Below are 25,870 nucleotides of genomic sequence, written 5' to 3'. Positions count from 1 at the left end.
GTTAGTAACCACAGTAACCACCGGTTTCCTGCTTCCTGTTTGGTGCTGAAGAGAGCACACTGATAATATTAATATTTGATGTTATCAGGCTGATATTGACTGTCAGCAGAGTCTTATTGATGCAAAACAGCAGCCGGTTAGTTTGTTACACTTTGTACAAACCTGTGTGATCTGATACAATTCTACTTTTTTATAGAAACTTACTATGTGTCAGTTTTTGTTGACACTGTCAGAGTGGTATATTTATTGTTGAGGTTGTGGTTTGCAGTAGTGTTACATACATGAGATTAATATTAGAATCACCTCTCAATATAATGTAATACCACAATACTGTACAACAACAGCGCTCACTAAGACCTCAATAATTAACATTAACAACTTTGACAGTGACATGAATGAGCTTCATAAAAGTTCAATTTCTGTCAGAATTGTTATATTGGATCACACCAATGTCATATAGAAGGATTTTTGATTGATAGTTTTCTTGTTTTTAAAATATAGAATTGATCTAATCTATTGTTTGATTTCTTTGTTGTTTGAAAAGATCTCTGAATATGTGATTTTGTGAATAGTGGGATCAAACTGATAATACAGTACTGACTTTTTAGCTTGAGGGGGTCAGTAAAAAAAAATAGAAAGGGAAAATTCAGAATAAATATGTTGGGAAATAAAAGTACAAGAATTGGGACGAGTCCAAAATAAATGACACAAATCATCTGGAAGTAGCTGACAATCCTAAAGAGTCTAAAAAACATTTATTTTTAGTCCAGGTCTGAAGAAAGGTGTGATATGTTTTTAATTCTGTACAAGAGAGTGGGAGATTAGTCTTTCCTGTGGAGTTACAGGTGTGATACTTTCATAAGACGATCACTATGACAAGACACACATTTTAAAGTCGCTGTACGGCATACCTCTGTCTGAAAATTAAGTTTTGCAACAAAAAAGCACCTCAGAGAACGAGGAGAGTGAGACTGACTGCATAACACAGACACTGTTTTATAAACGTACATTTATTACTTATATACTTATTATTGCATCCATGTCTCCGGCCTCATCAATCAGTCTGCCATATTTACTTATCCTTCATCCATTTATCTAGCAATGAAGCCAAAATTAAATCTGCACAACATACCGTATTTACATTAACACAAGCTTAAATATCCAAACTCTGCTTATGATTCGTCTGCAAGCTCCTAACTTCAGTAGCAATGATACATTAATTTACAAACAAATGTAGCGAAAATGACTTTTCTGACTGTGAAATGAAACATTACTTTATTTTCCCGCTGGTAAAATGTATTTCTGAGCCTTTAACTATCTCAATACAACAGAATGACCATTAATAAGAAAATATTCAATAGCTACTTAATCTGCACGACTTTCATGTCTTTAATTTGTCTTTTTGTCCAGCATAGATTCACCTTAATGCATCGCCTTTTAGCAGAGCAGGCTGCATTAACAAGTGAACACTATATGGCCAAAAGTCCAAACATCACAAATATATATATATATATCAATATTTAACTGAGCTTTATTTAACATGGTGCGATAACAGCGTCCACTTTGTTTCCGTTCAGCCAAGTGAAGAGTTCAGACTCTGATGTTGGGTGACGAGGCCTGAGTCTGCGTTCCAGTTCATCCCAGAGGTGTGATGGATGAAGTTATTCCACACCAAACTCAAGAAACCATTTCCATATGGATATGGCATTGTCACGCTGAAGCAGGAAAGGCTGCCACAAAGTTGGAGACACAGTATCGTCCAAAATTTCTCTTGATTTGAACGAAGGAATGTCGCCCAAATCACAAAAAAAGACCAAAAATACACAAGCTGTATGCAGACAGGACTTTTCATATACTTGTTGCCGCACTAGTTTTCTGTAACTGCCTTTGGTCCTCCCTGCTTGAGCTTCAGAGAAGTCATTTTATTGTCCAACTCATCCATGAAACCCTCATCCACAGACTCACTGTCCACCTCCTCTCCTTCAGCCTCTGTGGGTAGAAACACGTGAAGCTGAGTGCGAGCTGAACCGGCGGCGGCGACAGACACAGCGGGACGGTGACCGCAGCTTGGAAGACAGGGCTTCCCGACGACAAACAGAGGCTCTCCGTTAGGCAATGAGTTACGATGGTGAATCACTGAAGGTCGGAGGTCGCCCTGTGCCATCTCTGCGGTCAGGACTGGGCTGTGTTGCGAATGACGCCTCGCTGGTCTTGGTTTGGAGCTGGGCTGGATGGCCTGAGAGAAGTGGATGAAGGTCGGCTGGTGGTTCTGCTGCTGATGGGGCTGGCTGACCCTGGATGGGTGGCAACTCTTGCAGGGTAGTAAGGCTGATGATTTGGAAAATGGAGGAGGAGGTGGGGGTCGCTTTTGTAAAACGCTGGGGCGACAGCTGCTGGGGAGACCCTCAGACGGGACGGTCTCGTTTGGGGTGAGGAGGGACGGCTCGCTGAGGCTGAGGATGAAAAACAAGAAGCAGTAATGAAAGGTTTAGTAGCAATATGTGTTAATAAGAAGCCGGACTCGCTGCTCTGTGAGGACAGCAGTGCTTTAAAGGTCCAGTGTGTGTAAGATTTAGTGACATCTTGTGGTTAATTTTATGATTGCAATCACCTTACCACACCCTGGTCCCGCAAAACAAAATGTCCAACTTCACAGCAGAAACATGTTTACAGCCTGGTACAAAAAACAGTTTTGGTCTCTGTAGCTAATTTCCCCGTTCATGACAACTGTACTGAGGGTGAATTTATATACAACTCACCTGTTCACATTATATTAAGGCTTAAAGTTATGCAGGATTAAGAGTGTGGACGCTTTGATTGACAGGTGGGTGTGGTTACAGATGGCTTGTTTGAGCAACCAGGCGTCATTCAGCCCACCTCAGGTTCACTGATGACCCAGGTCTTTACTGATCTTAGCTCTCAAAGGGAAGAATCAAAGTTATAAAGATGGTTACAGCTCCCAAATTTAACCAGCTTCTTCGTACGTTACCTCCGAGAGTGCACTAGCCTCTCTGACACATACAAATCCTCACACATCAGGACTCATTTCTCCTCCTCCTCTTCCTCCTCCTCATTTATTTGATTGTTATCCAAAACCAGCTCTGCCTGGGTGAGCGCAGCGGCCATCAAACACTCTGTTAGATAGCAACAGAAGTATGTTTGTGTGCCTCGCTCAGGTTTCTCCCTCCTCTGAGTGAAGCCGGTGTGGGTGTTACATCAGGCGATGGATCAGCTTCCACACCTGAGATTTATGACACACTGGTCCCTGGCCTTCTGTGCTCAAAGCAAACAAGGTTGGGAGGGGGGGGCGCTGAAGTGGCCTCTGCGATCAAACTGGGACGGAGTGGGGAGGAAACAATTACAATGTAATTCCAGTCAAGCGTTGAACCGGCGCTTTGACAGGCACTTTTGCTGAAATGAATAGCGGAGACGGTTGGAGATGGGAGATGACACACAGGTGATTAATCACATTCAAACAGGTCGTGATGCTGCTGCATGATCTGCTCTGTGTGGGGCACAGAGGCATACAGACCGTCCTCATGTCTCAGTCCTTTGTTTAGGATGGTTTATTTGTTTAACTATATAAATTCACCCTCAGTACAGTTGTCATGAACGGGGAAATTAGCTACAGAGACCAAAACTGTTTTTTGTACCAGGCTGTAAACATGTTTATTACTCTGATACTGATCCTCTTAGTAAGAAAGCAAATAAGCCTGTGACGCACTATTCCTTTAAGATGATTCAATTTGATATTGATATAGTATTTAATTAAGACGGATCCTCAATCCGACTCAGGTAACACGACTTTATCTGCAAACGCTGAGAGGGAAGAAACACTGAAACCAAGATTAGGTCTGACAGATAACGAAACTTTGTTTTAACGATAATTAATTTGAGAAAACAGAAGTTTAGGCTTGTATATTAAACCATTCCAAATGCAACTTTCTCCTCTTCCTCAGCGATGTTTCCTGCAATTAATTTTGTTTTTATCTCGGGAAAACAAAGTTTTGTTATTTTGAGGTCAAGAAAATTTGTTATTTTAACATAAATAACTTGAAATGAACTCATTATCGTGAGATAACAGGAAATAAAATGTATGATTGTATGACCACTTCGTAAATTACCTCTATGTGAAACATTATATTATTCCTAATAAAGATTTCAATGAGTAATCATTTAGTCTATGAAGTTTAAGAGCCCGAGGTGATGACCAATGATCACAAATATAAATATTCACTTCACTATCACCTTATGAATTCATTTTATTTCATTTAATCAATCGACAAAGTGTTTAGACTCTTCAAAATATTCATCCAGACATTTTTCACGTTTTCCTAATCCAAACAAAAAAACTGGTAGCTGGAAATGACTGTGCTGAATTTGTAAAGAAACATCACATCAGTTTTATTCGTCATTTAATTATTTGATACATGATTTATCCGACATAAAATGAGTGAGGAGATTTGTTCTTTATGAGTAAAAGAGTTTTAAATAACTCAACAAACAGCTGTAAGTACTGCTGGATAACTGAACCCACCTGGTCCATACACCTGAGCTTACCTGAGCCGAGCCATGCTGCTTCGCCTGCGAGGCCCTTTGGCTGTAGATACCAGCAAGGGCAGCCTCAGAGGAGTCCTGGTCCCCCTGCTTCCTCCTGCTGTGGGTGGAGGGTGTACGGAGCCGGTGAGAAGGTACGTCTGAACCAACGCTCTGCTCGTCTGGACGGCTCTCTGATGCCACGGTCCACTGAGATCCAAACCCAAGCCCAGCACGGCTGTCGGGGGTGCAGCTCTGGCTGTACCACTACTCATTGGTCCTAGAGTTTGTGTCACGCCTGGAGGAGAAAAATCCCTCTGGAAGTTAAACTAAACGGTCATGTAGGACTTCTCCTGCAAAGACCTATGTGTGTCTCCAGTGACAGGCCGTGGGGGGTGAATGCAGAGGAGTATACACTGCTCTACCTGTGGGCAACGGACGCCATCAATGATGCATGTCCATTAATGATGCATCGCTGGAGGTGGTCAGGTGGACACCACCTACTTTATCTCCTCTCCCTCTCTCCCTTTCCCTCTTCCCCAGGTCAGTTTACAGTCAGAGGGAGCAGGTGGTAATCGGACGGGGCTAAGTGAGTGTTGGTTGGAAGTGCAGATGTGAAACAATAAGCTTCAAGTAGGGAGCACCCACACATTAACATGACACCGTGCAGCTTTTCTGCCATAGAATAAGATATAATAAGATTTTAGTTTATGTTGATGCTGCATTCAAGTGTAATCCAACTGTATCACCGTGCATTTGAGAGCGAGTGAGCGAAGAAGAAGTAAATCTGGGATTGACTTGGTTTGGACCTGGTTTGGACCTCAGCTGGGGCCTTTCTGTGTGGAGCTTGCATGTTCTCTCCGGCTTCCTCCAGCAGTCCAAAAGACACGACCATAACAGGTTAACTGGTGACTCTAAATTCAATCGTAAGTGTGAATGTGAGTGGGAATGGTTGTTTGTCTCTACGTGTCCTGTGATGAGCTGGCGACTTGTCCAGGGTGTACCCCGCCTCTCGGCCTGAAGTCAGCCGATGGGCTCCAGGATAAGTGGCTACAGAAAATGTATGGAGCTTCTCAAATGTGTTCATTTGCAGCTGTTGCTGGTCAGAAAAATGACTCAATAATTTTGAGGTTTAGACTGACAATGGGTTAAAACAAGAAAGGTGTCACCATGAGCTGTTTTTTTTAGTACATTTAATAAACTAAACCACAAATAATCAAGAAAACAACCAATATGATTAAATTCAGTTGAAAATGAGCTCCTGCTAACGTCAGTACCTTCACGGCCTGGTAATAGTACTTATACTTAAGTAAAGGACCTGAATACTTCCTCCTCTTCACGCTGGGTTTTGTTCTGGTGACTCTGAAGGTCGAAACTATCGTTCCCATCATTTTGATACCGATCAAACTGTTAAGTGCCACTCTTTGTACGCTACATGGAAACATCTGCATTACTCAGGGTTTTCCTTTAATTAGTCACCAGTCTGTGTATTTGGCTGCTTACAGCCTGTTTACAAAGTCCCAGTGTTATAGTGCAACTCAGGTCAGCCAACACTGAACTGACCCACACTCGACCTCCCCTCAGGCGCCTCGTGCCTTCGGGCTCCTTCGTATCGTCTTGCTCTCCCGGGGCTGGACGTCGTCCAAGGCTGACAGCCAAGCCTCAGGATACAAGTGTGATCCAGCAGCGGAAACATTGCACCTTTAACCTTAATTGTAACTGGGCTGGCTTCAGAGAGCTTCGAAGCAGGGGCACTGAGAGAAAGCAGCAGGCAGAGGTGGAAGTTAATTAACCAAATGAGGATTTGTCATGTTTGTATAAAATGTCTGAATCAAGTAAAACTGGTTCTGTGTCACATTTGTCACACCTGGTCCAACTAAACTAACACAAACAAACTAATGTTTATATATTTTGAGTGTGCAACAGACCAGAGAAGCATCTCATGCAGTTTTATCTCCACATGAGCTCCATCTACAAGCCAGAACTCCAAAAACGTTTTGGTCAATCCATCTTTTTTTCCCCTCCCAACACAAAAACATCCTTTCTAGGCTGATCTCAACAGCTTTAAGTTAATTTACCTACGCAGAATGAACTGGCCATTGCAAAAAAACGACCACATGAAGGTCACGAACAAAAGAGCTCAACGCTCGTTTTGAAGTTCTCCAACACTTCAGAAGATTTCACGAGTCAGGGAAGGCAAACAGACCGTTTCTTGATCCTCATGAGAGCTCAGTGACTTTATGTTTCAGCTGAACTTGTTTATATTTATAAATGTTTTAACTGTGACCAGAGAAACCTGCAGAAAAACCGTGATGGGAGGTGTTGGATGAGGCAGGTAATGTTTGTTAGTTGATATCACATCTTCTCAGTAAAGAGGTTAGAAATTAAATATTTAAGGGAAGAGACTTTACTGATCCCACACCAGGGAAATTCACAATAAAAGGGTGGATTAGAAAAACGTGTCGTTTCTGGACTGTAGCACATTTCTGATCAGCTGATCATTTGACTGAAAGAAACACAAAACAACACCACTCTGGTTTATTTCATTTATTATTGAAACTTTACAGAGGACGCTGAACAAACAGTGCATCCCTCCTCTGGACCGCAGGCTGTTTGCCCCCTGCTGTTTCACTCCTGGTACTGCAGCTGCATCACTGCCTGCAATTAAAAATTCAAGTTTAATTTAATGCAATTTATTTATCAGCTTAACGGAAGTTTTCATGCAGAACTCTTCATAATTTTCTATTCAGGAGAACTAACATGGAAGTCATCCTGGCGTCACCACAGTGTCGTTTCTGGGCCTCCTGCAGCTCTGGCATTTTATTGACATCAGTCTTCATTTAACCTACGAAGACAGGACGAAAACAAAAACAAAGACCAGCTGTTATCCAACTCTGAAGCTACAGTTTGTAAAAAGCAGGACCTGTTGTTGACTCACTTTATTATGTACATACAGGAATGATTAGTAACTGTTAAACGGATGTTTATCAAACAAGAAGTGAAGACACCCATGTTGGTTCATCGTGGGTTACGAGTCACTTTAAAAGGGGAACTAAAGAAAAACAACACATTTCTTTGAGATACATGTGCTGCCAACACTCCTCTGCATAACTTTGCTTCTAGTGTTTATGGTCTATCTTAAGTTAGCCACATTCATCATCCCTTGGAGGATCCTGAACCGACAGACGGCCAGTCATGTTGCCTGGTTTTTATCCTGCATATTAAAATTGTGAATTGTTTGTGAACGCTTCGGTTGTACTTGATTTTGAGTTATTAGATAATTGTTGCGCTGGAAAATAAGTAAATAACTTTATTTTGCAGATAAAGTGCCGGTGCTCGCTCACTCTCATTCACTACGCTCGTCTCCGAACCAATGCTCGCTTTCAAATTAAACTGTCTCCATTTCGCAGCGTAAATTGTGAGACTCAGATTTAGAAGCTGGTTCATGAAAAGAACGTCAGAACACAACAGGAGTTGTAGGAACGTTTCAGGCTGACTGGAGGTTTGACAGTGTTTTCCCAAAAGTCGCCTGTAGTGAGGCGTTTCTGCTGCGTCTTACCATGGTTTAACGTCACGGACTGTCAGCCTCCTTCGACCGCTCGAGGCTCCTGTGGCGAGAAAACAAACAATGAGAGCCTGACAGTGAACTGGTCAGCAGACTCCTACCATTACTTTGTGTTACAATACCATTATTTGACTATTTGAGGTTTGCCAAAGACAGAAATGACAGAATAATCTATGTGTGTGTTGCGTGCGTTTGTGGTTGTGTTTGCAGTCATTGGAGAAAACAACAAACATGTTTTAAATGTAAATAAAGGTAACGGTGTTAAAATGTGAACATGCAGCACAGGTTAATAACTCTTCATGTGTGTCAATGTGAGGAGGAGTACAAATGTATGAAGTGTGAGGTAAAGTTAATATACAGGTAGTTTTAGAAAGGCATCTCAGAACCCTGGAGTAGATCCGTGTGTTTAGAAACTGCAGAGGGGACGAAAGAAATTCATGACGACAACATTCAAATCTGTTGCAACCCTCAGGCAAAGTAAAGCCGTGTGAAGCTGGACTTCGTACTGACACATGAGGGCTGAAAACCCCCAAACGGAGCTGGGAGCTGCACCATAACCTTGTACTGAAGTAGACTTGGTCATTTTCAATGGGCAGTGCCCTTTTAGATGAGGCCATTAGAGGCCAAAAGGGTTATTCTGGCATCACACTCAGACAGGACGACATGGAAAACATTTCAGGCCAATCAGGAATGAGGACTTGGTTAGAAAATGGATCACAGTGCAGACAGATAACATCTCGACAGCCTCCAGGGCTTGAATCATGGCGTTGGCTGAACACAGAGTCGTTTCTTCTTGATCAAAGCTCAACAAACTCCAGGTAGCACCACGGTCCTTTTAGAGCTACGAGACAACTCCTACATACAAAGAAAATGCCACAGTCGTGATGTGCCGTAAAAAAAAAAAATTAAAAATAAAAAAGGCTGGCTGGTCACTGGCATGACAGGGCGTTCAAAGTTTAACAGAAAGAATGACAAAATGTGAGTGATCAAAGTATCAGGAGGTACTGAGAGGAGAGAGGACAGGAAAGCAACAGCACTACTGCAAAGGTTCATTATCGGAGAACTGCTCGTCTCTCCACTTCCCTTTTTTACTCCTCAACCAACCAGAAAACAGGATGTGAAACAACCAGACTCAAAGTTTAGATGTTGTCTTGGCTTGTGCGTCTGCACCACAAACCACTTCAACCGTAATTTAGATCAGCAGCTTCTTTTTCACCGATAAAAGGAACATCTTGTAATCTTAGCGATTTTAGTGAGTTTTGTTTTTGTTGTTTCATTGTTCAGTCACCGTTTTATTGTGAAGTTGAGTGTTTTTATTGTGGTTCCCTGTTGGTTTGTATAATAATTTGTCCTGTATGAAATACTAGTATACTTGATGGCCGTTGCGCTGTCACACTGTCAATGCAACTTAAAAACATACAAAATCTTAAAGTGCCCATCATCTTCATGTTTTGTTTCAGCTACACGTCCCTTGATAACTCATGGAGTTATGCTGCACGCTGAAAAATGAAGCAAACTGGCACCATTAAATAACTGATCATTATCGTAATGTGGGTTTAAATATCAGTGAATAACTTTGAAACCTAGAAAACATAAGTGATGACATGGTTTGCCTATAATTTATGGACATTTAATAATATGTAATATCATGTCAGTGTGTTCAGACTCGACGTTAAGACTCCAAGAAAGATTTTTGACATGTATTGTGAGAGCTAAGAATTTTAAATTACTTCAAGTTGTCAGAACACATTGTGTTTAATAATGCACTAGTGCAGTCAGTGTCGGCATTCATACTTGCCTAACACGTTTTAAAAGTTAAGACAAACTTCCCAACTCGAAGTCGTTTTATGTTTTTTGTCTAGAAAAATGCAAATGCTTAAATTCAAACAATCTACACAAACACACAAAAGTCAAAGAAACTGTAGTAAGAGATCACAGTACTGACAAAATGCATTCAACACTGGATTTAAAGAAAATAGGATGTCTGACTTCTACGATCCCACCCAGAGCAAACCCAAACAATATGAGAGACGTTTCTCACTTGCAAAGACATCCCAACCCAGTACGACGAAGACGACTGTTTGAAGTATGAGAGACATTTTAAACAGGCAGAGAGAGAGCAGAGGGAGTCAGGAGGAGTGAAGACAGACTGTCGAGGTTTACACAGTTCAGTGATAAACGGAAAATGCTGAATACTATTTAAATAGTTTGATTTTATGATAAAGCTACCCGATGTATTTTAATCACTACCAACCAGAACTGTTAAAAGATGTTTAAAAAACAAGTGCAGCACAAAGACGACGACCTAAAAATTTCTTACAGCTTTAAATGGAAAATGCCATCACATCACGCTTTGTGTTCAATGTTGCACACAGCCTGCCTAATTTGATCACTAATTACCTCTAAAAAAATGGCTGGGAGAAAGAAATCAGCTGACCAAAGAGAATACAACTGAAATATCTTGCACAGTCATACCGGACTTTCTAATGTTTTCACTTATTAGTTAAATAAAAACAGGACACCCTTCTTGACTTTCAGCGTTCCCCAAATATGACGTCTGACGATTTCAGCACATCTGTGGTGTTGAACCAGTGACTCAGCCGTCCATACGTAGTTTCTTTCATGCATACATACAGAGAAGCCAAAAGTACTACAACCACACATACACACTGCACGGGCTATGATGCTTTGCCACATCCACACACAAAAAAGGTTGAAGAACAAGAGATCTGCACTGTGATGCCATTCTTTGTAAGTGTGATGCCAGAAGCCCTGTAAACGTCACTGTGAGCAGCGACATGGTAGAAGAGAGGACAGAGAGAAGAGTCAAGTTATGGGACAACTGTGCATCTTTGTATTATAAACATGGATGGGACACTTACCTTACTTGTTCAGCTGATCTGTGTAAGCATACCTCTGGCTGCAGTGCAAACAAGTCCAGGCTTTACTGTCCACTGACTTCTGCAGAACTACTCATCGTCAATGTAACCCAACTGCAGAGTAGAGCCTCTACTGTGGACTGGGGCAGCCTGTCTTTGACAAGCTGGCTGACAGCAGCTAACGCACCTCATTTACCCAAAGACATGAAACATACACACAATCACACGGGCACAACACGCCATCCTCTCTTCAACCGGTAAAGGTGCATGGGTCCTTCCTGCCTCAGGTAAGTTGGTGTATAGGAGGTTGGTCAGGCCTACTAGTGAAGTTTCTGCCATCGGCTTTAAAGGAGAACAAATATGGGTGGGGTGCAGTTCAGGTGTTAAAAGCCATGAGGCCTTTGACTGAATCTTGACTAAGAATCTCTGTTTAGGATTGCAAGTGTCAAAACTTTGGTTTCAAAAAGTCAAAATGTGTCGCCATAGTGGACATTATGTTCCAAAGCTCCTTAACAAGTGATAGTACAGTCTCTTGACTAAAGGTCAGTGTCAAAGCCATGATTTCTATCTTTATTCCAGGGCAGCAGTCGACATGTTGGTAATTTCTGCACCTCTAATGTAGTAACTGTCGTCTGAAGTGTGCTTAACGCCAGCCTTCAAGAAATTCTGACAACAAACTTCTGTCAGTGGAAAAAACGTTTGATTTCCTTTGTAATTAAATAACGTACAATCAAAATGTGCTGCGCTGAATCTCTCTAATATACTGTAGCTGCTAGAAGGTGTTGGTATGGTTGGCGCCACCTCTACAGAAGAGGTCTTTCAGCATCAAAAAGTCGGCGTCACAGATTTGGTTACTTTAATAATGCAAAGTCAGAGTGTCTTGGCCATAGGGGACATCTTGGTTCCAAACCACTAACTGTGTAGAGTGTTGAATATGCTTGGCGCCACCTTCAAACAAATCTTGACTACAAACTTGTTTTAAATATGTCAGCGTCAAGGCTTTGATTTCCATTTTACGGCAATAACACAAAGTGTTCTGCAACAGGCGTTTCTTTTTAGTGTTCTTGGCACGGTCGGTTCAATCGTGGTTACTTGGAAGAAGAATAGCCAAATGTTAAAAACTTTACAAGCAACAGTCCAAACTTAAGTCCAAGCTAATGAGCCACCATTTTTTTTCTTCATTAACAAAAACCACCCCAACAGAAGCTACAGACTTTGAATTTCTTGGTTTGGAAAGCTCCTTCTCATTGTCCAACACCTTTAAAGATGGTCAAACCTGTTAAAGAAAAACAATTGTACACAACACCAACACACAGACATAACATTACAAAAGTTTTGAAATTTACACTTCGGTCAAGTCAATGAGAACTTGTAGTACTATTTTTGAAAGATGAAAGATGTGTAGAGAATCTCAAACGTCAAGACGTTTGTTAGGTGGGTATTCATCTGATATTTAATCTTGAATTAATATCTAATAGTATTAAAAGACTGCAAAGTATTGGCGATCGTTTGACATTTCTCTCTCGAAATCTACTCCAGAGATCAAATTTGTAAGATTCAGATTAATCTGTCCATTAAGTCAGAAACTGGACGGTCTATTTACACGCAAGCACGACATGCATGAACCCCAATACGTTTTATTATGCTCAACTCTTTGCCTTGATTAGGTAAGACAATTTAATGAAGGTATTGTTTTTAGGGTACAGTTTTCAGTTAGATATGATCTTACATAGTCATCCAGATAATAAACAGCCATCTAAAAGTTATCAAAACTCTAGGCTGACTTTGGGTAGGGTAAATAAAAATAGGTTTAAAAGGTCCCATTAGTATGAAGTTTTAGGTTGCATTACTCTACAAACAATGAATTTAAAATGGTTACAGACTCAACTTAGACTAAACAAAGATGATTCAAAAACCACCAATATGGTTTTGTTGACTAAAAAGTAGCCCTCCTTTCACGTAGATTTCCATTCCCGCAACCATAATGCAATGAATGACATAACTTACATGTCTTCAAACATAGCAAATACAATTCGATGATGCCAATCACTCTCAGAAACATACTAACGATTTCTGAATTTTTAATGTCAAAGGCACAATGAATCGTTTTAATTTTAAAGTTTAATAGTATGTAATTCTCATTTTAAAGTCTTTCCCGTGCAGTTTTATCTACAGGGTGAGAAAATGCTTCATGCAAGATAAATGCCATGAAGCTAGATCAGCTTCATTGCCCTACTGTCTATCCATACCACAATGACTCAAAGGTAATTGTGTTTGCTGTTGTTGGAGTCCTTGTTTCAGTCCTCTGCATGTTGTTCTGTTGTGAATCTTACTAAGATCGTTTGCACAAGTCCAGTGTTTAGTTTTCTTTTCTAAATCATTCCTCAGTCCACGCTATACAGCCACAAATTCCTCCACAGTCCACAATCTTTAGCTGGTCAAACCTGTTAAAGAAAAAATGTACATAACACAAACACACGTAACATTGCAGATCAACACGTGATATCCAGTTCTATTACCAAATTCATCCAAGTAGTCCTCGCAGCCATTTCAGATGCATTTGCAGGGTTCCCAGATGCCACACGAAGAGGGAAGGTTCTCTTTGGGATACTTTTTTTTTTTAAAACAAGAGTGAAAACTCATATTTTTAGTTGCTGTACAAGCTGTACTGGAGGAACCTTTAAAGTTTCCTCATGTCTTGCATACTTAAATGATTTGTCAGTCTTTGGCTATTTTACAAATGAGAAGAATTGCCATGGGATGCATGGTCATCCAGTTACAGGCCCAAATGGTATCCCAATGTAGACGTAGCCTTTAGCTTGATTGAACAGGTAATATATGCGGAGCAGCTGCTACAAAACTAGGCTTCCACTATAAATCAATTAAACTGGCTATACCACTATATTCCAGCTGATGCCACAGAGATCTGACCTGCAAACGTAAAAGTAGGCCAGTCTATTTTTATTGGACCCAAGTTGTGCACAGCTCTTCTACAGAGAAATGGGTCAAATGTGTCTTTAAAAGGTTCAATGATTTAAATTAAACTGCTGGTATACAGAAAAGGTCATTTTGTCTTCCACTTTAGGTTCTCAATAACCAGAACGGCATTCATTAATTTTGCCAATAGCTCACCAGATATCAGTTGCTTGGTAACTTTATTCTTTAGAAGTTTTGCATTGCTGCGTCTAAAAACTTAAGACACAATCCCAAAACGACAAACATTCACCATACTTCCAAGTAGAAGTTCTGCAACCGGTTCGCATATGTTACTTGTTCAATAGCCAAAGCGTTAAGATTATAGAAAGACTACTATATGTACAAGTGACTACAATGGTTAGGCAGAAAGCCACTTCTCATTCATATTGAAAATGTAAGCATCATCATATAGTATCAGAAGCTGCACTGTTTAAAAGGACACTTGTTAACTATACTTGATGCAAAAACATCACCTACCTCCACAAACACAAGTAAAGCTTGTGCCAGGAAAGATGAAACCCTACTGCTGAGCATATTCTTCATTTCCATAACAAAAAACAAAAAACTCAGGCAAGTGTAACATACTTGTTATACAAGTTGTAAATAATACAAGAATACTTACACTTACTTTTTTTTAGCTCACCTCCTTCTAACCACACAACTCTGAGAAAGACTTGCAGAGGCAAGCCAGTGTCCGTTTATGCTAAGTGATGTCAAAATACCTCAAACAGGTACTGACGTGATTAATAGGCAAATGCCAGAGTAGGCAGCAGAGTACAAATGTGAATTTCAATGAGAAGACCTTAATGTATTTTCCTTTATGGTATATAAAATGTTCATTTGTTTCTTTACATAGCAGGCACTTCATCAGTTTAACAAAACAGTAGCCCACATCAACAGGTTTGTAATTTAATATCTCAATGTAATTAATATCAGGCATGCTTTTATTGCACACAGTTTATGTGTTATAGTTATTCTGTTTTCTTTTGATATCATTTGTGAGCTCTTGCCACAGATAATGCAACTACAGCTTTACATATGTTGTCTCCTGGAATGCAGAAAGGGACTGGTCAATGGGCAAAAGCCTGATTTAGGGTAAATAACAATAACGAAATAAAAGCACTGGTTTCCTGCTTTACCCAAGTAACTTTAAAGCTCATCTTAGACAGTTAAACTACACAGTACGCTGGTGATATAAACCACTGACATAAAGGGTTTCTTTACATTAAATTAGAATCATATCAATAACGTATAAAACTGGCTATGGCGTAACAAGATGTACGTATATGGGTAAATAAATTCACAGGCTGGAGACAGTTAAGTGTCAGCATGTCTTGTCCATAAAAGGGTGGACCACAGATTTCACAACGGTACGAGCCAAATCAAGCTTTCAACTAAAAACCAGGGCACAGAAATCAAACTCCAGATTTCTTTTCTTCTGACGGGTCCAACAAAATGAAAGCTTAATCAATGAAGTACAAGTTTAAGATTCAGATCCATTTTCTAAATCCAACTTGTTCATGATTGTTGACTCGTGTCATGTATCTTTAGAATATATTGAATTAACAGCAACAAGAATTGAACAGATTTGGTCACTTGGACATTTCTTGCTTGTTTCTCAGAAAAGGGTTAAGGTTCATGAATTCATCTGTTCATGGAACACCCTTATAGTTTAGCTTCTAGTGGTTATCATGCTTTCAAAACTGACCACAATGCATGTTACATACGTCCAACTGAGCCCCTTGCCGGTCATGCAAAGGCAGATTTACTCATGCCCACAAATGGTGTAACTATGGTATGGACAAGTGACTGAGAAAAAGTATTTAGTTTCTTTAGTAAAGATTTCCTTGTGTGTCTCTGTTGAGCTCTGCACTCAAAATAAGTCCTTAACTGAACTCAATGTGACTACGTTTATATGCAGTTTGTAAATGAGAATCTGTGTGACCTGACTAACGAACATGCCGTTAATATTCTTTTTACTATAGCCACTCATGGACCTCTTATTCGATTAACTCGATCAACTACTACTTTTTAGTCAGTTGTTGTTTTCATGCACGGATTTGAGATCTCGTCACAATTCAAGACTGGGTTTTATGTCACATGTCTGTCTATGGGAACAGACAAGTTTGCTAACAGTTAAACCGGTGCACTATTAAATAATTTTAAAAGACTAATAATATTAATCCTAAATATTGGACTGCATGTAAACGTAGTCAATAACCACCAGCCTCTAAACATGGACACACCAATGTGGTCTGTGATGAGCAGAAAGAGTTCGTAAGGTGACCCACAATCACACACACTACACTATAGGCTTTCTTAAAGGTTCTATGTGTCATTTTTCTGCTTTCTTGTAGCATGACTGTTATTGAATGAATAAACTCATTTTACCCACTTCAGTCTGAAGAATAACGTTTTAAGAGAGGAGTCCTCCACAGCGTAAACTTTGCTGGGTGCCGTCTAGTCTATAGACGGTGTAGATGCAAAATGTCGTGCCATTCTGCACCACCCATGTCCCAACCTAAATACTTCTTTATTAAAAGTACAATTCACTCCAACTATACTTTTATCAGTAAGTTTGTGAATTTGCAGACGGTAAAGAAGCAAACGACACGGTAGGGCGTATGCTTCAGGCAGTTTGTGTTAGACGAATTGCTAACTGACAGGTCAGGACTGCGGCAGAGATAACACATAGACTCTTTAAGACCTAATGTGGCGGATTCCACATTATTTCATTAGTGCAAACAACCAATCGTTTGTGATTTGGTTGCTTTCTGAACGCACTGTACGTTTCAACTTTTAGGAATAAACTTTAACGGGTTTTGTCCTGATAGAACCAATGTCTCTTTATTATAATACATGCTTTGACTCCAAATGTATGGCACAAAACACAGCCATATAAAGTTGAGAAAAATGTTACAGTTAATCACTTCACGGCGACTCACAGAGCATAATACATCTAGAAAAGAAAATCATACATGGGTCAGAAAGAGCTAACGGACCACACGAGGGTGACCTATCTTTCCATACTAATGACAATACAAAATAAAAAAATGAAAATATTGACTTTTGTCATAAAAAGGAGTAAATTGTCAAGCTAAAATGTAGCAACAATTTAAACTTAAATACAAGAAATGCATGTTTGTTTTGGAGAACCTATACAAATGGTGCTGCTGGGAGCATCAAAGAGCAGCATTTAAAAACGGGGTTTCTTAGTAGGACCATCAAACTCCTCGCGTACCCTGCCATACCCGGGGTTACCAGGACCCATTCCCCTAGGACCGCCCTGGGCAAAGCGCTCATTGCGCTGTGGGGGTCAAATTTTCCGGGAGGGTAAGGTAAGGCATGAGATGTGTTCAGTGCGCAAGCACACAGTTCATGTCCATATGGAAGTGTATATAAAGAGGTATGGCAATAGAGGTGATTTGAGTTATATCGTGAGCAGATTTACAACACAACCAGCAGGAGACACATCCGAAGAAACGGTTCGTTCCAATATGAAGATCCACAGGTGCCACAGGTTACATACGGAAAAGGAAGAGAGGGTAATGCTTTTGTTAGTCAGTGCCTACCTAGTATGGTCTCTCCAGTGCATGCCAAGGCTAGACTTGAGTCCTTGCTAGTTATCTGGTCGAGCATTTGCCGACCATTTAATAAGGCAGTCTATGAATAAACCAAACATTTTTAATATTCCTTTGCTAAAGGCAGAATTCATGTTTTCTGGTGTCGGGGAGACACGGGGGGTCGAAGCGCTGCAAATTCTTGTGCGAGCAGCGGCCTGACTCTCTTCCCCAGTCAACGAGTGTGTTTATACTCAAACATAGAGCTGGTCTTTACGATTATATCATTTATATATATTAAATGTGCTACACTAAGCTGTTTTATCTGTTCCTGCATAAGTGGGGAATCACTCCTTTTGCCACAATGAAGCCAAGGGGTTTTCCTCCTGCCTGTCACTGTCCCAATGCCATCATAAATATGTTGACTAAAAAACAATAAACCGCAGTGAAACCATTCTTAAGTGTAGTAAATGGGTAAAACAGCAGGGAGATGGGCAGAAAAATGAATTAATAAAGGGTTGACAAGCATGGGATGCATAGATCACCATTTAGCAGAATCAAATCACACATTCCATATATTATGCCGTGTATATTAATATAGACTATCAGCGTGTTTTCTTGCCTGATTCACTCGCAGTGCATGTCAAAAATAGAAAGGAATCAGCCCAATTGGTTACAACGGGCGTCTGAAGGAAAGGGGCAGCGCTTCCACCTCCCGTGTGTCCCCCCAGCATTAGAAACTTAGAAACCAGATATAAAATGACTGAAGTGCCATTGAAAGTCAGAAGTCTGACTGAATTAAGTGAGTTTCCTGAAAAGAAATCATGATGTATTATCTGCTGTTCAGCCATTACAGCAACAAACTAATGGTCCCCAGTGTGACCACAATCTGAAGTATGGGGACTCTTTGTAGGATATTGGCACTTGGGTATTATAAAAAAGTAAACATTGCAGAAGACAATCAGCACAATCTTTTTTTGTCAAGGAAGCAATTTGATCATCAATATGCAGTTTATACACCAATTCAGACCTGTGAAACTAGAATGGTTTGAGAAAGAATGACCGTCTCAAAAAGGTCCAAAAACCCAACAGAGTGGGAGGCTTTGATTTACAACACGAGGCTACGCTGGAACAATGTGGTGAGAACAGAACATAGGATGCAATGTAGGAATGTAGAATAAGAAGATATCTTACCAACATCAACCTGCCCAGCCTACTAAATTAAACTGAGCTTTACAAAAACTACAGCGTGTCAAGGTGCACACGTCACGCAACTTCGTGGACTCGGAAACTGTTGCGTTGCCAAAATCAACACTGCCAACAAGCTTGAGCGCTCGGCTGTGTTTTCAGTTCTAAATAAAAATCGATAAGGGAAATGGCGCATCAGATTCAAAGCAAGACTAAATAATAAGGCCAGGCTATTATTGTATATGTGAGCAGCACCATTTTCCAAATACAAAACTTACAAAGTGTAAGTGTATACTATAAGGCAACTACAAACTTTATATATAAGCCTTCAAAAGCTTGATTAATGTTTCATTCAGGACAATGTTTTAGTCCTTTTTAGATTTATGCTCTTATCTGCAACTGTACTCGAGAAACAAACATAACATTGGTACTACAATTCTGCCAGAAACATATTTCAAGCTTGGTCTGGCATTCACCGATATCATCCTAAACACAAACAGTCACAAGGCTTTGCCCGCCCCCATCAATTAAACCTGCTTAAATATGCAATATAATGACTGTTTTAGTTTCAGACTTCATGTCTTACCGTCAGCCTGCACTAAAAGCTTTACAAATGCACAGTAACAAAAATTTAAAAAAAGAGGTTGCTGGTCCAGAAGATGAACTACACACCTACCTCAGGTCTTAATAAAAAAAAGGAGCTTTACACAGGATTTCCACTGCCACCCAAAAATACACATAACCTTCACTTCTTCTCATGACAGGTGATTCAAACTGCTAGCACAGTGTGAAAAAAGGTGATTTAAAACTAAATAAGACACATTGTTTAAAGGGGAAAACGTTGCCTCCATTCAAGAAAAAGTGCCTGTCCAGCTCACGAGACAGGGCTTGCAATAGCAGCCGACTACACAAACTGTATGATAAGAGTGAGCAAAGCCACTGAAGTCTGTCTACAGCTGTCAGAGTGGTGTCTTACGTTTTAGTGCAGGTTGACGGTTTTGTGAATGCAGTAAGACTCAGGTGATGATAACTGAGGGGGCTCGGCTCGCCACTAAAAGGAACCCTATCAGGCGGGCAACATATCGGTCACATTCAACAACCATCAAGCCACCCGAAGGCGGCGAAGAACACGAGGCATTCATATATATGTTCCCATCCTGCTCGGCCAGCTGGCCTTGGTGTTGGAATTTTTTTTTTTAAAAATCAACTGAGCGTCTCTCCGACAAAAAGGAAAGCCGATAAACTACATTAACTACTGATTTTCCAAAAAGTGGGATACATTACCATTTCGTTGCCCATCAAGCCACCTGGAGATGATCCCATTCCCTGCTGTCCTTCAAAGCCAAGTCCACCCATCGGGAACTTCTGGTTGGATGCACCAAAGGGCATATCTAACAGAAACTACATGTCAGGCAAACAAATCACCACCTGAGTTTGGTGTCAGGCTACCATGACAACAGGTGAGCTCGAGCGATGAGAGAAACACGGTTCTGGAATATGTTCATGAGCCTGTAACTAAAAAGCAATGCTGATTTAAAATGTTGTTTGAATGTTATGTTCATGTTGGAGGCTGTATTTTATTATTTCTTAGAAATGAATAATAACTTACCACCCATGCCCAAAGCTCCACCAGGATTCATTCTCATTTCCCTGTCCCTCTGTAACAAAAAGACAAGAAAATTTACATTAAGCCACACAAATGATCATGTAATAGGCTTGTGTTAACTTTAAGTTCAGCTTAACTCACATCCATGAAGTTGCCCATCCTGTAGTTCTCCTCACGCTGGCGGCGCATCTGTTCTTCCATCTCCCTCTTGCGAAGCATCTCCTCCTCCCGCCGGCGACGCTCTTCTTCTTGTCTGTTTACAAAAACGAAACAACGTCAATTAATGCAACCAGAGAAATAACAAATGAGTGTGAGGGAGCTGTGATGTAACATCATGGACACTGAAGGATGGGTATAAATACCTGATCTGCATCTCCTTCCTCTTCTGCATCTCTTGACTGTGCAACTCCTCCATGCGCCTCAGCTCCTCCTGCCGCCTGAGCAGATCTGCATTGAAACATGAAAACATTTAAAAACTGGCAGGTGAACACCAGCATACCCCACACCATGCAAAACACCATCTCACGTGATAAATAGTATATAATATCAAACAGCTGCAGGCCCTCGTTTCTTTATTTAACTTGCCTTGTCGGAGCAGGTTGGCCTGGTGCTCGTGGTAAGCGTCCTCCATCTCGCTCTCCAGCTTCTCGCGGGCCTCGCGCATGTTCTTCTCCACCTGCTGCCTCTGCTGCTTCTCCATTTCATCCAGGGACTTCCATCGTTTGGAGTACTCGAACTCAAAAGTGCCTGGACGAGCAAAACGGGGTGGTTCCTCTCGCTCTCTATAACCACAATGCACAGCATTTAAAATCACAGCATCTGCACCGTTTGATGAAAAGACAAACTAATTTTCAAAATTATACACAATGCCAAAGGCAGCAGCCTGTCCCCTTCCAGAAACATCTGCTGCTCCACACAGACGATTGATTTTTAACAGCTGCAACCCCTGAACCACCCCACCAACTACTGATGCAACCCCCACAGATCACACCATCTGCTGCCCACAAAACAGTGACTTGAAACAGTAATTATCATAACAAAGACGACTGCATCAGAGACAGGAAACCGATCTTCACAAAGGCATGTGTGGTGTGAACACAGCAAGTTGATATACTTACGCCTGGTATCTGGGGTTCTTCTGTGCCAGTTTCTCTGGAAGACCATCTTCATCATCAAACTGCTCCAGAGGTTCGACAACAACAGGACGGGGTGACCTGAAAAGGTGACACAAACCATGATAAGCAAGAGTTTCAAGCATCTTTCATATATGTGTACTTGTGACACTCAAAGCACTTACGTGGTGAGAAGGAAGACGCCTTCGTTGCACCGATCCAGGGCCTTTCTGGCTGCGGGTTTGGAGGCAAACTCAACGATGCCCTTGCCTGTGGAGCGGCCGCGGTCATCTACAATGACGATGGCCCTCTCGACCATGCCAAACTGTGAAAAGGCTTCTTCCAGGAGCTCGTTGGACACAAACGGAGACAGATTCTTTATGGATAGCGCTGCAGAGTGTGTGGCAAAGCGGACGCGAAGGGGTCTGCCTTTCATTGGCGTGTCGTCCAACTCTGCTTTGGCTATTTCTGCAAGTGCCCGAGACTCCTGCAAAGAAATCAGACGGCACGTTTTCATTTAGGGGGTCTGATCTTGTGTAGAGTTCGAATATCAGGCATGACTATGTAACAACTTACCAATCGTATGAAACCAAAGCCTTTGCTCTTGTTGATGAAGACCTCGCTGGGCTCTCCGTATTTCGCGAACAGCTTCTTGAAATCTTCCTCTGTGATGTCGTTGGGCAGATTTCCGATGAACAGGCGACACCGCTGCGTGTAGGTCTTCTCACCGGGTTTCAGCAGCATGGACAGTGTTGCCTTGAACTCCTGTTGATTGACGACAAGAACAACAAGAATTAGGGATGTAACGATGCACAGCGACACGATTAAAAATCGCATCAGTTGACAGAAAACCGGATCGCGATTCTCGGCGAATGCGAGAGAAGTAGGATATGTTCTTTTTCTTACGTGTGACATTTTTCATGCATTTTGTTGTTTAAGATGACCATGTAAGCACTTTTTTTTATAAGAGAACACAAAATGTTTGAGAGTTTCTGTAAAGAAAGCACCTAAGATAAATAAAAAGATAATTTTATTTGGTCATAATTTGTGTGTAGCACATTTTGATGAACCATATCGAGTTGTGAGTTGAGTTTATCGTAACGAGATTGTAAATTTAAACCCTCAAATCTCAACACTAAACTAAATAAAACACAAATTTATATTAAAGAGAATATCAAAAAGGGGATTTAAGACGAGTAATATATTAAATAATGAGTATTTAGTCGTTGTATAACGGCTCAGACTAACCGCCCATCCCCCACACACACACAGAAGAGGAAAACAAACTTGACCTATATATGTTTTACACGTCAATTTAGGCCAAAATGTCGCGTTTCAAGTAGAGAAAACAAAAATAAATCATCATAAATGCTTCACGTTGTTTCGTTTGTCGTGCCGGAGTTTTATTTTGTTCGTTTGTAAACTGTAGCGAGTTACACACAAAATGGCGGATAGCTGGAGCTAACTGAACAGGACAGTTCGCTTGATTTTTATCACCGCGTGTGCCGCTTTTAAAACTGCCGCCGTCAATGTGACGGCTAAACAATCGATAACGCTGTAAAGAAAAACACCGCCCGCTCGGGATGCGAACTGTTTCAAATCGAGCGTCGCTGCTAGAAGAAGCTAGCGTCGGCTAACAACAATGGCTACCTTCTGCTGGCTGCCGTCGGCCTCGTTTGTCGCTCCTCTCCCCGGCTCCTCTCGATCCTGTTTGGGCTTCGTCGCCGGTGGCCCCGGTCTCTGTCCCTGTTGAGGGCCCGTCCTCTGGTGGCTCTGCTGAGGCCCGGACTTCTGGCCTTGTTGTGGGCCCATCTTCTGGCCTTGCTGTGGGCCTGTCTTCGGGCTTGGGTGTGGAGGCGGCTTCTGCTGTCCGTTAGCCGGGGATTTCAGCTGCTGGTTCTGGTTCTGGTTCTGGTTCTTGTTCGCCTGGCTGGGTGGAGGGGATGTGATGTTCGGTTTCGGTGGAGGGGTTTGGACCTTGGGTTGAGGCGCAGGGGTCGCCGGTTTCCGCTGCTCCTCCTGCTGCGGCTGCTGCTGCGGCTGTGCCGGCTTCTGCTGCTGCTGCATGGGGCCTTTCATGGTGAGCGCCGGGCCGGGGCTCGGTGGAGGGATGATGGGCAACGACTGGTTCGGTTGCTGCTTCTGGGGAGTCACCTGTGGTCCTTGATTAGGCGGCCTGTTGAAGTTATTATTCCCTCCCCTCCGGTTTTGGTTCTGATTCTGGAAAGGATGGTTCCTAAAATGCGGGTTTCCCATTAGCCCTCCCCGCATCGGGCCGCCGGGTCCACCGCCTCTGCGTGGCTGGAAGTTATTCATCCCGAGGCCGCCGCGATTATTGTTAAATCGAGACATTGATCCGTATATCAACGAAAATTTTAAAACACTTAAAACCTTAAAGATTTGTTGCGTAACGACCGCTTTCCTCTCGACGCCTGCAGGTCGGGCTTCTCAAAATGGCGACTAACCGTCGTGTTCCGCGGAGTCTTTCTTTCTCCGGGACGGAGAGCCGCCCCGCGCGCCTCATTGGCCCGCCCCGCGCGCCTCATTGGCCCGCCCCGCGCACCTCATTGGTCCGGGGACGGTGACGGAGCTCTCTGGGTTTTAAAATATGAAAGATCTAAATCAGTGCTGTCCAAACTTTTTATAAGGAGGACCAGATTTGATAATGTGAAAATACTAATATTTAAAAAATGACAAAATTAACCATATGCACATTTTTTATGGCAATGTAACTAAACCTAAGCCAATCAGGCGTAAACAAATCTAAAACAACAAACATCTGAAGTCAGATAACAAAGAATACATTTTATGGAACACGTTAAACTTGCATGAAGTCGGTATAAATCTGAACCTTGTGTTCATTTTAAACATGACTTATTATGAGTAATGCAAAGTCTGTTAACAGACACAAAGGCAGACACGGTCATCACCTTTAAGACTAGACTTAAGACTTTCCTTTTTGATAGAGCTTAGGGCTGGCTCAGGATTCGTCCTCTCTCTCTCTCTCTCTCTCTCTCTCTCTCCATCTGTAAACATTCATGTCTCATTAATGCATGTTACAAACTAAACTTCTTCCCTGGAGTTTCTGTGCTCTCTCTCGTCCAGCAGGTTACATACACATTACTACACATATTACCACTGTCATTATTGTTACCATATCTCCATTACAGTTCATAGTTAGTTGATGATTTGCTGCCGCTGTGCATCTGTGTCTCTCTATCTCTATCACAGGTTCCAATGCTACTGATATAATTTTATCATTCATTGTAATTGTACAATATGTTTGTGTTGATTTGTCCTGCACACGTGACATCTATTGCATGTCTGTCCATCCTGGGAGAGGGATCCCTCCTCTGTGGCTCTTCCTGAGGTTTCTTCCACCTTTTTTCCCTGTTAAAGGTTTTTCCTCACTCGAACCGAGGGTCTAAGGACAGAGGGTGTCACTCCCTGTACAGATTGTAAAGCCCTCAGTGGGCTATACATATAAAATCTGATTGATTGATTGATTAATTTTAAATATGACTTATTATGAGTAATGCAAAAGTCTGTTAACATTTAAGTTTAAAACGTCTCACTCTTGCTCTCACAAAGTAATATTTTGTGTCACATCTACAGATATAACACCAGCAGTTATGTCCTTAAAGGTTCAAATGCTTTGTTATGTCAACCAAAACAGACAAATCTTCCAGCCGTACGGTATCTGACAATCCTAGCAGGCCATAAATAATATATTATAAAAATGAAGCTTCGGGCTGCATGAAATCTGATCATGGGCCGTGATTGGCCCCCGGGCCGTACTTTGAACATACCTGACCTAAGCAGTCATACATTCATAGATGTATTTCCTCTGTTTTCTCATGATAATGAGTTAATTTCTTTTGTTTTGTATCCCGAGTTATTTATGTCGAAAAATAAAAGTTGTTATCCCGAGATAACAAGATCATTTTCTCAAGATAACAAAACTTTGTTTTCTCACGATAACAACATAATTAATTTGAGATCTTGATGTTTTTGATTATTTTCTGTTATCTCAGGATTACATAAACAACTCGAGGTCTGGAGAAATCAAATGCAAAAACATGAGAAGATGGAGGAAATAAAATATGACCGCTTAGGGCTTCCACTTATTTCTGCTGTGAAGTTGGACATTTTAACATGGGGACTTATGGAGACTGACTCACTTCTGGAGCCAATTTCAATTGGATGTTTAAGGAACTGCAGCTTTTTTGGCTTTTCATTTTTGGCAAATATTATAAATAAATATCAATATAATGCAGTCTACTTAAATTAACACCTCTCTGACAGTGTCAACAAACTGAAACATTATAGGCAGAGTTGTTGTACTGGATTTGTACAAGTGTCATCAGTGTAGCTTCTCATGTGCTGTGTGCTGATTAGACTCACACCTGTGGTGTTATAATAGATTTAATTAATAAATATATATTTAT

The 25,870-nt window shown here is 41.3% G+C and overlaps 2 protein-coding genes across 5 annotated transcripts; both read right to left on the bottom strand.

Moving 5' to 3' along the window:
• Nucleotides 1–770: 770 nt before the first annotated feature.
• Nucleotides 771–5,199, bottom strand: LOC113747245 (uncharacterized). The gene is made up of 2 exons (XM_027286191.1): nucleotides 4,561–5,199; nucleotides 771–2,453 (listed from the first exon to the last, which is right to left on the bottom strand). Exons 1-2 carry the CDS (start codon nucleotides 4,809–4,811, stop codon nucleotides 1,868–1,870), a joined length of 837 nt encoding a protein of 278 aa, XP_027141992.1. The 5' UTR covers nucleotides 4,812–5,199; the 3' UTR covers nucleotides 771–1,867.
• Nucleotides 5,200–7,068: 1,869 nt separating this feature from the next.
• On the bottom strand, nucleotides 7,069–23,923 carry sfpq (splicing factor proline/glutamine-rich). 4 transcript variants are annotated; one of them, XM_019270779.2, is made up of 12 exons: nucleotides 23,073–23,923; nucleotides 21,999–22,187; nucleotides 21,608–21,909; nucleotides 21,429–21,524; nucleotides 20,896–21,092; nucleotides 20,673–20,757; nucleotides 20,452–20,563; nucleotides 20,314–20,362; nucleotides 19,989–20,105; nucleotides 8,096–17,263; nucleotides 7,297–7,381; nucleotides 7,069–7,194 (listed from the first exon to the last, which is right to left on the bottom strand). In XM_019270779.2, exons 1-9 carry the CDS (start codon nucleotides 23,772–23,774, stop codon nucleotides 20,041–20,043), a joined length of 1,797 nt encoding a protein of 598 aa, XP_019126324.1. In that variant the 5' UTR covers nucleotides 23,775–23,923; the 3' UTR covers nucleotides 7,069–7,194; nucleotides 7,297–7,381; nucleotides 8,096–17,263; nucleotides 19,989–20,040. The 4 variants fall into 4 exon arrangements, with proteins under 4 accessions (XP_019126324.1, XP_019126325.1, XP_019126323.1 ...); XM_019270780.2 differs by having other exon boundaries at nucleotides 8,096–8,144; XM_019270778.2 differs by having other exon boundaries at nucleotides 8,096–8,144; nucleotides 19,989–20,095.
• Between the last annotated feature and the right edge of the window lie 1,947 nt (nucleotides 23,924–25,870).

The sequence above is a fragment of the Larimichthys crocea genome, chromosome XIII, assembly GCF_000972845.2.
Source record: "Larimichthys crocea isolate SSNF chromosome XIII, L_crocea_2.0, whole genome shotgun sequence".
In the NCBI taxonomy this organism is placed as follows: domain Eukaryota; kingdom Metazoa; phylum Chordata; class Actinopteri; family Sciaenidae; genus Larimichthys; species Larimichthys crocea.
The sequence above is the reverse complement of the archived record's forward strand: the minus strand, read 5'-3'. Positions and strand labels throughout refer to the sequence as shown.